The 11,722-nt window shown below is 39.8% G+C and overlaps 1 protein-coding gene across 16 annotated transcripts in view; it reads right to left on the bottom strand.

The window, feature by feature from the left end:
- The window catches only part of svila (supervillin a), a 50,615-nt gene that overhangs the window by 4,886 nt on the left and 34,007 nt on the right, over positions 1-11,722 (bottom strand). For 11 of the 16 annotated variants that reach the window (XM_086065859.1, XM_086065860.1, XM_086065862.1 and 8 more), the window contains 17 exons: positions 11,519-11,651; positions 9,684-9,734; positions 8,356-8,412; positions 7,901-8,066; positions 7,628-7,717; positions 6,369-6,455; positions 6,069-6,243; positions 5,820-5,992; positions 4,777-4,932; positions 3,960-4,096; positions 2,753-2,900; positions 2,519-2,664; positions 2,251-2,426; positions 1,302-1,455; positions 439-718; positions 212-363; positions 7-109 (listed from right to left, as the gene is read on the bottom strand). In XM_086065859.1, the coding sequence (XP_085921985.1) occupies positions 7-109; positions 212-363; positions 439-718; positions 1,302-1,455; positions 2,251-2,426; positions 2,519-2,664; positions 2,753-2,900; positions 3,960-4,096; positions 4,777-4,932; positions 5,820-5,992; positions 6,069-6,243; positions 6,369-6,455; positions 7,628-7,717; positions 7,901-8,066; positions 8,356-8,412; positions 9,684-9,734; positions 11,519-11,651 (2,384 nt within the window). The remainder of the gene's footprint in view (positions 1-6; positions 110-211; positions 364-438; positions 719-1,301; positions 1,456-2,250; positions 2,427-2,518; positions 2,665-2,752; positions 2,901-3,959; positions 4,097-4,776; positions 4,933-5,819; positions 5,993-6,068; positions 6,244-6,368; positions 6,456-7,627; positions 7,718-7,900; positions 8,067-8,355; positions 8,413-9,683; positions 9,735-11,518; positions 11,652-11,722) is intronic. The other 5 variants (XM_086065852.1, XM_086065855.1, XM_086065849.1 and 2 more) reach the window with 4 other exon arrangements.

Here is an 11,722-nt window from a genome sequence, read left to right as displayed (position 1 = left end):
ATTTACTTTGAGAGTTTTCCTCCTCTTCTCGCTTCCCTGCATGGACGATCATCCGCCCTTTGAAGCACTGCAGGAAACACGGGGGTTCTTTTCCCTGCTGGACTTGAATCTAAATGGGAAAATCAGCAGTTGTTTAACCAGAAATGCAGAAAAGCAAAAAAAAAAAAAAAAAAGGTAATACAAGGAGTCCAAACTTTTTTTTTCTTTTAACCTGTGCTCCTCGTTCCTCATCCAACTCGACAGTCATGAGTGCCGACGTTCCCTTCTCGCTGACTGTGGAGTTGCGACCCTGCCAGAAGAAGTAGCAGCATTTCTCTTTGCCGGGCCCAGTCTTCAGCTGATCAGGGTTTTGCCGCTTCCAAACTGCAAAGAGGACAGTCATGGTTAGAGATGCTGAAATATGACCGCAAATTCTTGGTTTCACAGAAGATGACTGACCTGCAGTGCTGACCATGAATTTCCACTTGACCACGTAGGTATCCCCCTCGTGGAACTGGCCGATGCTTTGGCGCGGCAGCCGGCTGTAGTCGAACTCCAGGATGTGCCAAACCTCCACGGCAAGCGTGCTGATCTCGTAGCAGCGCCAGTCGTCCACCTCCACCAACCCGTAGCCCCGCCCCACATTCAAGCCGTCCACTATGGTGCAGACGGGCGCCTGGTGGATTGGCATCATCAGGGCGGCGTCGTAAGCATGCGGCTGATCTGAGGCGGCCTGATCCTGGCATGCGAGTGGAGCAAAGAGCAGAGGAGAATGGAGAATACGCCGCGACAACAACGCCACTTTTGACTCCTTCGCTCCCAGACATATTCACTGAAGCAACCCCCTTCGCTTCCTTACTGGATTTTGACAGATTTTGCAAGGCCCACAGAATATTGTGTTCTATTGCTATAGAAACATGGAACCTACCAAAAGAAAGATTATAGTCTCTCTCATCAGGAAAAAAAAGTATATTTCTATCTGTTTCCGTTTTGTAGCAATTTGCATTAGAATATAGCTAAATTTCATCATTATTCACAAATCTGTTTAAAACACTGGGGAAAAAGAGCTTTTTGCAACAAGGCCCTGCTTGATCTCTTATACTCTGCTGCCACCCACTGGCCGTTTTTTAAATAACTACCATTGCTTCAACCATTCTCTTCAGTTCAGAGGCTGCATCAAAGCCTTCTGTATGCTCTAGCATTACATTTTATTGTAAATCTTTAAACGTATAAATATGTCTTTGGGAAAATGGTATTATTTAAATTAGCATGTATTCATAAGTTTTTGGGAGCAAATGAGTTAATGGACAACTTTGTGATACCTTGTGATCAATCGTGTGGTTGTTGCCGGTTTTGGTGGGGCTGGGTGTTTTCCTGGAGTCGCTCCAGTCTAAGAACTTCTCTTTGAACAACGTGGTTTCATTGTGATGAGTCAGTCTGCCAAACACTGCCCAGTCTGGACGGCCCTGACCTTTTCTACAACAGACAGCATTCATACATGATGTTAATGCATGACAACATTTTTGACGCTCTTTTGAAATGATTAATTTGGTAATATTTGAAACCACGATTAGGACAATCATTTGTTTTTGGTGCAAAATAAGAAAATGTTTAAACATGTAAAAAAGATTGATTAAATTTGCCATTTTAAAATAAAAAGATGAAAATATATCAATCTAAACGACTCAAAATTAGTATTAATAATCTTTTATTTTTATTTACGAGTGTAATAATTGAAATTGTAATTGAATTTCGATTAATTGCACAGCCCTAGCCTATAAGAAAAAGATTTTCAAAAGCCAGATTTTACAACATTTCTTGAAAGACCTTAATAATAGGTATGAGAAAAGGACAGTTTATTTTTTATTTTTTTAAACCTAGCTTTGAAAGCATCAATAGAGTATATTGATATGTTTTGAATGTCTATTTATTCATATTATTCACTCTGATAATAAAGGATGCCAGCAGTATTATACACCACTATTATACAAAACAGCTTTTTAAGAGTTATATTGGGGGTCGTATCATACACAGGTGCGCGTTATTCAAGTGAGTTTTTTTTTTTACGATAATTCTGCTTAAGATATAGTTAAATAAACAAGGGAGATGAATAATGGCAAACATTGTACCTAAATGCATCTCTGTGTAGCAGCTGGAAAGGTCAAAACATTTCTAAAAAAATTTGCAATTGTCTATTGACGTGATGACAAGTAGGCTATACAGTAGCATGTCACTTGATGCATTAGTGTTGTACTACATGCGCTCTCATACTTTGGAATGAGTGGGTTGCACTCTCCAGGATCGAGCGGGTTGATGTCACAGTTTGTGTAGTCAAACGTTCCGTTCCACAGGTGTTTGGCCAGCTGGAAGGCCACCTTCCTCTGAGCCAGCGTCACTTCCTTCCCGTGCCAAATGTACATCTCACTACCAAAGTCGAAAACCAGAACCTGTGCGGAGAACATCGTTCCCCCAGTTCGACATAAACGTCAGTCAACTTAGAAACACATTTGCTTTAATGACTTGCACAGTTAAGTCTGACCTCCTTTGGTTTGAGTAAGGAACAGCGGGGTATCTTAGCCCAAAAATCATCATCTGGCACCAACTTGTTGTCGATCAGACGGTAAATGCAGTTCGTCTCCACAATGGCGCCCTCGTAAAGCTCATCTTCATCTGGTGTTCCCGCTGCTACATGTACAAAGTCAAGTGAGTTACAAGCTGATATGAAAGCAGCATTGTATGCAGATGGTGATCAGCTTTGGATTTGAACTCTCACACTGGTAACTCGCGTGGCCTCCCAGGATCTTCCAGAACTCCTTGGCAGCGGGGCTGTGAGTATTGACGCCTTCCTCGACGACCTGGACGTAGTCGGCACGGCAACCCAGATCTCTCTTGCTTTGGATGAAGTTCCCCAATTCTGAAGCCTGAAAACACAAAAGTGCGCTCATTGAGCAAAAATGAAGCGACTACAGCAATGTATTAATTTTAACTGTAGCGGTTTGAATCAGTAATAAAAATCAGGTAAAATGAGATCCCGGATTTCATTACCTCTACTGGCATGCATGCTTGCATTTCTGTTTAAGTCCTGCCTTCCTGCACGGTCTGACTATACTGTCACTGGCTGGCTTTTCACTCACTGATCATGCAGTCACTGGGCAGTTGACATGTCAATCATTGGTGATCTCACTCAGCGTCATTGCAAGTAGCAGCAAGGTTTATGTTATTCATAGCAATTTGAACAAAAGGAAGATTTTTACGGCAAAAGATGTTTAAAAAAAAAAACAGTAAAATGATATACTCCATTAATTTTATTTTTAATAGTTTGGTATTGAAGCATCTCATGTGAATAAAAGGTGATCACAGTTTGGAGCAAAACGTCAAATAAATAAAAAATGCTGTTGTGTGTTTAATATTGGTGAGCTGACGGAAAGTTCTGCGTCAAAGCGGATAACTAAAATAAAACCATTTACACATGATGAAAATATTTTTTAATTAGATATAAACAGAAGTGGCAAATCCAGGTCCAGAAAGTAAAAACCCTGTCACAGTTTGACTTTAGCCACAGGTGCTAGCTAGCTCCCATGGTGCTCGTTTACCTGCTAGGGAGCTAGCTAGCTAGTTAGCATCAATGGCTAAAGCCAAACTCTGGCAGGGTTTTTACTTTCTGGACCTGGATTTGACAGCGCTGGATAAAAACCTAACAATCAAAATAAATTACACAGAATATCCATGTTTGTGAGCTGTGATAAAATAAGCTCAAAGCTCATCTCTCGTGTCAATTTAACGTCAAACAGCCAGTTTGGCCAGTTGACCAGCGGAGGAAACTGGTTTTGTATTTGTCTCAGCTTCCTGCAGCCACCCCTGACACAGGCAAAAATCAAACCTAATCCTAAATACCTTTACATCCTGCACAAGAAAGCAAGCCCCCACATAACGCAAATGACTGGAAAAATGCGTTGCTTTGAGTCACAATCAGGCCGTACCTTGTTCTTCTCAATGACGTTTGCGAACTCTCCCATCCAGATGAAGCAGTGATGAGGAGTGATGAGGAGGAAACAGTCGCCACTGTTCAGTGATGATGCTCTTGGCTCCACTAGCCTGGTCTGGATATGTCGGCGACCTTGGGTACCAAACATATTTTCTCAGAATATCAGTTTGGATCCGATCAGGTCAATGAAATCAGTATTGACCATTCAAACGAAAGTCATACATTTGTCTTAAAATATGAACTAAAGAGGCTTCCAGGAAGACTTTCTACAAGCACAAACAATGCACTAGTAGAGCATCTCAAATGCGTTGGGAGTGTTTGATGGTCAAGGCTCCTCCACCTGACAAAGAAGTAGCCCTGCTTTAATGGATTTGTGCCGATTACGAGCGAGTGTGGAGGAGTGGATCAGCCCGGGATGGTGTGGCGTGACCTGGCGTGGATGATTTAGAGCCGCAGCTGTCACCAACAGACGTGGAGGAGGTGCAAAGACACTAAAAAAAGACAGTCCCTTGCCTATTTTAGATTTCCTTTACAAAAAAAGGTTGCCCTTGAAGCAGCATCCTCTAAAACGGTATCTGATTTTCCATTCTGCGTAAAAAAAAGTGAATGGAACAGCTGCTTAAGATTGCCGCTTGGCTTCACTTACAACTGTCATGTTTTTTTTTGTTTTGTTTTTTTAACTTTCTAAAAGGCCGGGTTCAAACAGGACAACAGTTTGCATTTAAACATAAAAAATTGACGGAAGGTTCAATAATCATTTCTAGAAGATCCCTTATAACTGCCATCAACGACAAAACTGATTTGTGACTGACCTTTGACCTGCAGGAGCATCAGTTTCTTGTAAGGAACGGCACTATTGTTGGACATCTGCTCAGAGATGTTGACGCTGCGCAGGTTCACATTGCTGAAATTCTCCTTGCTGGCAAGGCCAGCCAGGGCCACATCAGAAAAACTGGAGTTCTTGTTCACTAGGGTGGGAACAACACATTGGAGGTTGCTTTAACTTTAAAGTAGGTTAAGCAAACATAAATCATTACATATAACCCTAAAATAAATAATAAATTGACTAAAAAATAAAAATAATAAAAAATAATAAATATATATATTTTTTAACCCTCAAGATAGTTTATTTATTGCTGCCAAGGGTCGTAGGAGGAAATTACAAGAGGGGCCTAATGGTGTCACACTCAAAACAAACTTCAACAGTCCAAGTAGCACAAAAACAACACTGATCCTGATACTGCTCTCTTCAATGGGAGGAAACAGATGACGGTAATTTGAAGTCCTGTGGGAACTTGCTGTCTGTTCTGCATTTCCTTTTTATATCGCATATCAGCAGGGAGTTTTTATGTTACAATATCATGTAGTCATCATTGCACAGTGGCACAGTAAAATTCCATTATTTACCCAACAGTCAATTCTACTCGTCGTTTCTTTGGCTGTACTGCTTCCACCACTGCATGTGGATGTTCGATTTTTTTCCCCGTCCAATCAGATTTCAGCTTCTATGTGCTGCCATGTGAACTCAGTAGCAATGAAATAGACACGCGGTCTGACGAGTGCCGATTTGAACTCATTCACTCCTCATTTTGCAGTAATTAGCATTAGGATATAGCTAAGTTTCATCAATACACACTCACCTATACTCTGCTGCCACCTGCTGGCTTTTTTTTTATTTTTTTTTATAATAACTACCATTACTTTAAGCCACCTATTTTATGTCTGAAGGTGCACCAAAAGCTTTCTGTATTTTCTTTTATTTAAAAAAAGGAAAAAGTAAACGTTTTTGGGAGTGAGGGACAAAGTATTAAAAAAAAATGTTTTTGGGATTGAATATGTTCAATTATGCACTCACTTTTCTCCGCCTTCATCCGCCTGCTCTCCAGCAGACCCACGTTGAGCCGCTGCTCGGTGTATTCGTGTCTGATGTCCTCTCTGGCAGCGAGCATCTTCAGCGGGTTCCTAGACGCTTGAACGTTGCGCGTCGGGCGCACCGCTCGCTTGTGCTGCACCATGTCCGACAGCAGCCTAAAAAGAGGTCAGAGTGTGTCGCCATTTTCTTGTGGGTAAACAATTACTGATGATGTCCAACAGTGGTGCTTACGTTGGAACTTGTTGCCCGAAGATGTCGTCAAAGTCGTCAGCCAGCTCTACCTTGTTGGTGATGGTCGACGGGTCGTCCACTTGTCGATAGAACTTGGAAAAAGTCTCATCTTCCAGTGTCATCACTTCTTTAACCTTCTTCTCTGTTACTGTGACAGTAGCCTCTGGCAATGCTGCTATTGAGGCCACAACATAAACAGCAATTGCAATAAAAAAAATAAAAATAAATAAACTATCCATACATTTCTCTTTAACTTTATTTATAAAACACTTTAACACATACACCAGGCTGAGGTCTGACCTTTACTATTGATTTTGCCGAGGAACGACTCGAGCTGTTCCAGTTTCCTGTCTGACTCCAGGTTCAGATCCGGTATTGCCTTGATCTCTGCACAACAACATAACAAACACAGCTGTTCGAACCATACATTTAAACCATGTTCTATTCAGCTTGCATGCCATATGTTGACTTTTAACAATGAACATCACATCATACTTGGTCCTGGTTGTTAGTGAATAGAATTCACACACGATCAATTAAACAAATTGCTAGGTTAGATGGTTGAAAGTTATTAAACAAAAATAATTCAACACAATTTGAAGAAATTCCCAGCAAATTTTGCAATGTTAATTCAACACTTAGAGTTAAATTTAACACTATCCGAGATTATTTGGTCTTTACTTTAGAGGATTAGGGCCAGTGAAGAGGAAAAAAAAAGGGTTGGAAGGATTCTGACTTTATTTTCACAATTCTGACTTTAAAGTCAGAATTCTGAGAATAAAGTGAGAATTAAAGTCAGAATTTTGAGAATAAACTCAGAATTCTCAATTTAAAGTCAGAATTGTGAGAATAGTCAGAATCCTGCAAACTTTTTTTTCCCTCTTCACTGGCCCTAATCCCCTTCCGTAGGTCCTTATCAAAATTGGTGTCAAGTAACATTAAATCAAAACTGAGTAAAACTAAATAAATAAATAAAAATCGACACTGGCCCAACACGGCACAGTGTTAAAACAATTTAACACTACATGTTAAATGACTCTTGAGAGAGTAAATATGACTCTTTGCAATGTTGATTATTTACTCGAGTGTGGCAGAAAATCAACACACACTCAAACACTTTTAACACTGCATTGAGCTATAGAAGATTAACACTGGAGACTCAAATAACTCTGGTAAATGTTAATTGTTACACACTGCTATGTAGATGATTTCTGTGCTGCTGTGTATTATTATGCCAAAAGTTGGTTGGTACTCTATTGGACCGGAAAGATGAAGCAATCACAGCAGACACATTAGTGTTTGTGCAGTTTTGTTTGTTTCATAAGACAAAAGCTAAAAATACATATAAAAAATATTCAATATCATCCATCTCCTCCATAAATATAAATCCGTGTAAATTGAACTTCCCCTTGAGGGATTAATGTTAACAATACAATGAAATTGTACATTAGATTGGTCAAGATGTCATCTCTCTTAAATAGAAAGGTGGTGCAGTGATTGTGAAGAGTAAAAAAAGGTGGATATCATTTGGAGGCGCTATGGGGGGAAAAAAAACTGACCATCTTGTGGTTTGGAGATGGCAAGGCTGCCGTTCTTGGGTTTAGATGATGAGGACGGCGGCGACTGCAAAATAGAGGGGGAGGCCAACCCTGATGCATGAAGAAGCAAAAGCAAAACGGACTAAATAAGAGTACAGAATTTTAAAACCTGAAACAGCAATGAAAGAACTGCAGCAAACACACAATTTGCAAAAGCCGCCACTGAATCGTATCGGGCCCGCGCCAGGCTAAGAAAAGGTCCGTAAAGTGAAAAGGAATAGTGCCTCTTCTGACCTTTCTTCACCATGCGCGCAGCCACAGTGAACTGGGTGGAATCGTTGGCAGCTCCGTGGCCTCTCGACTTCCAAGCCTCCTCTTGAGCTTCGATCTGCTCTTTCCTCTCCTGGATGGACATCTGGGCCTCAATACTCTGAGACTCCATCGCAGCTTCAGTGATTTTCTAGCACAAGAAAGAGTTGACAAATGTTGAAGCAACATTTTCTGTAGGGCCAAATGCTAAGAAATTTCTGGAATACTTTGTGTCATATATTTCAATTCAAACCAGATTATTTCGCGGCAGACAAAACAGCCAAGCAAGCGCCGCTAACAAACAAGGTCAATTCAAATTGCAATGTGACAAAAAGAGTTTCAAATAAGTGAAAGCAAAGTTGCTTGTGAGGAGCTTAATACTGCCACTTGGTAAGAAAAGAGAAGGTGAGACTGAATAAATAAATTTTTTTAAGGGTCACCTTTCGTCTCCAAGGGTGCTTCTCATCCACCTGCATGGATCTAGAAGATTTGGGGGCCTTCACAGCCAGCATAATTAAAGGAAGGGATGAAGAAAGTAAGACAGTTTAAAGATTAGGAGTGAAGGTGGAATGATGAGACCCAAAATAGTCAGAACCGCCCAAAGGTTGCAGCTGGCATAGCTTGGGGAATAATTAGTTGAATTTATCCTTCAATGAGAATACATTTATCAAAAGAAAATTCCATGTAAAAAAAACAAAAGTAAAAAATTAAATAATGAAATTACAGCCTAATTGGAGGAGCCAAGAAGTGACACATTTGACAGTTCTGCTGTAAAACCAGCTGACTGATTTGCTTGTATATACAAAAGAGCTCAAAAGGAGAATTAAGTTAACCCCAAAAAATGGAGAAAGAAAAAGGGAGGAAAATAAAGATCTAAGCTGCATGCCCTCTAGGTAGAAGAGTCACTCATATCTGATGCTGCTTTTGAACGTGGCTGACTGACTCACGAGGAGACGAATGCAAACGAGTTTTGGGAAGAGAGCAGATATTAGCCATAGAGCGAAGACAAACAAGAACAACATGCGCCTCTAGAGCAGTAGGACAGAGTCACCTTAAACCATTTCAAAAGTCACCCCACTGATATATGAACATGAATTCGCATTGTTGGCAGTATCAGCGATAGTCTTACGAGAGACATGAAGACGCATTAAGGGAATTGCAAAATCAAGTGGAGTGGAAACTTGACCTTGGGGTCATACTACTTTGAATTTAACCTTAACATTAGGGAGAAAAAAAAAACATACCTGCAAAAATCTCACAAAATCTTAATCTTGACGATTTTCATGCTTCACCTTAGAGGTTCCACTGAATTTACAGACATCTCATATTCACAATTATGGTTTTAATTGATTGCAGCAACAAAGGGAAATAAATTAGCTGGTCTTAAACGGTTACATTTTAGGCTACGGATTTCTCTGCCTCTCTGCCAGAGAATGAAAGAAGGGATTGTTGTTCAACGGGCCAGATATAATCAAATTTGATCAACTTTATTCAGTGTCATGAGTCAAGTCAAGGGCATTCCAGGCCTTCAGGCATTTTATTTTGAACATAATTTATGAGTATCACAAGTATAAACCATTCCTTATCACAACAAAATGGAGTTACTTCAGGCTAAGACGCAAAGTTTAGCACAAAAGCAACATTCAAGCAAGCCTTCAAAAAACAGCTACTCTGATGAATAAGTCAACAACAGTAAAGCAAGAACAAATGCAAATTGTAGTTTAGTCAAAGTGATAAACAACACCACTTTGCAGTAAACTGGCCTTACCCATAGTTGGTCAGACACTGCAAGATCATCGATCATCAGTTCTTCATCGCCCTAGACAAGGAGCCGCAGGGAAAGGTTTTTATTTTATTTCATTCAGATTTAAAGTGTAACAGGTGAAGACAAATTAAATTACAGAATTTATGGTAAAAAATAGATGTTGTAAAAGAAAAAGTACAATATTATAATAAAAAAAATCTTAATCTATTTTTTTTTTATACTTGTGTGACAGTTAAAACTTACTATTTCCCATTAAAGTAACACAAGCTTATATTTTACCTTTCACAATATTAAAATTTCACAGCAAATCACAAGTTGACAAGAGTCTCAGAACAGATTGCGATCAACATTGAATGTTCCATTGTAGTCTGTAAATACAATATACATTTTTTAATACTGCACAAGTTTGAACATTGCGAAATCTTATCAGACCCCCTCATTTCACTTTCTGCCAATGATAGCTCTTGTTACATAGATAAATAACATTCCAAACGCAGCATGTCTGACCTGTGAATGCCAGAGCAAACATGGCCCCCCCTCAAAAAAAAAGATCAGCAAAAAAACTGACCAGCGTTTCAGCAGAGACGTGGGGAGGAGCTGAACACACTTACACACTCCGATAAGGACAGCATAAACACATGACGTTTTGTAGCTGTTCTAAATGAAACTAAACAGAGAGGTTTGTGTACTTGCACCCTCCAAAATGCACACACACACCTTTCAAAAAGAGTCACTCAGCATGCCAACACAGACACAAACCACATGCGAGATGTAAGGGGGTTTATTTTCTCAAAAAACACACAAACAAACTGAAGAAGAGAGAATCAAGGTTTAAATGTGTCGTGCAGTAGAATGGAAAGAAATGAGGACTGACAAATAGCATCGATAGTCATACGGTGGATATAGAAAGTCTACACAATATACTGTAAATATGCATAAGTATGGTATATAATATACAGTACATATAACAGGTAAATACTCATACAGTAGTAATAAGCAACATATTGTAGCTTAGCTAGATTTGAGTTATAGCATTTTAGTTCTTACTCTTGTGCTAATTTTAGGGTTAAAACCGTTCAACACGAAAGCAAAACATGACGTTAGAAAAATGTGAAACTAATTTGAATGTCACACTTTTCTGGTTCCATGACTGGAATAAATGCAACTAGAGAAAAAGTTAAAGCACAGATTGAGATAAGAGAAAAATACCCAACCTCTCTGTTTAGATATCTCAAAATATATATTTTGTTCAGGTGTAAGAATTTTTGTACATGCCAGAAAGGATGAAAAAAATCGTACAAACGCGGAATAATAAACTATATTGCATTAGAAGCTCCCAACAGGAAATGTCAACACTGTGGGGCATTGTGATCCCACATTAGTTCTGCATTGCAGTCAAATGGGCATAAAATGTTTCTGTGACTTTAGTTGAAACAATTTGGCTAGCAGCTAACCTAGCTAACAGCTAAGCTAGCAGCTAACCTAGCTAACAGCTAAGCTAGCAGCTAACCTAGATCCTACATTAGTTCTGCATTGCAGTCACATGGGCATAAAATGTTTATGTGACTGGTTGAAAAATCTTGGCTAGCAGCTAACCTAGCTAACATCTAACCTAGCTAATAGCTCAGCTAGCAGCTAACCTAGCTAATAGCTCAGCTAGCAGCTAACCTAGCTAATAGCTCAGCTAGCAGCTAACCTAAATCCTACAGTAGTTCTGCATTGCAGTCACATTGGCATAAAATGTTTCTGTGACTTTAGTTGAAACAACTTGGCTAGAAGCTAACCTAGCTAGTAGCTAAGCTAGCAGCAAACCTAGCTCGTCGCCGTCATCTAGTTACCTTCTTCTTGAAGCTCTGCTCCACCTCCCACAGGTGAGCGTGCTGCTCGCCTACAGCAACCTTCACGGCATCCTGCTTCTTATTGATCCGGTTCCTCCAGTCGTCCTCGCCGCTCTTCTTTAGCAAAGCCACCCTATGTGCGAGAGGACACCAATTTGCCTTGAAGTTAATTTAAGGGAATCATTAGTCAAGAAAATTCTAAAG

This window comes from Leptonotus elevatus, chromosome 21, assembly GCF_054856555.1.
Source record: "Leptonotus elevatus isolate MCC_2025b chromosome 21, RoL_Lele_1.0, whole genome shotgun sequence".
Classification (NCBI taxonomy): Eukaryota; Metazoa; Chordata; class Actinopteri; order Syngnathiformes; family Syngnathidae; genus Leptonotus; species Leptonotus elevatus.
The sequence above is the reverse complement of the archived record's forward strand: the minus strand, read 5'-3'. Positions and strand labels throughout refer to the sequence as shown.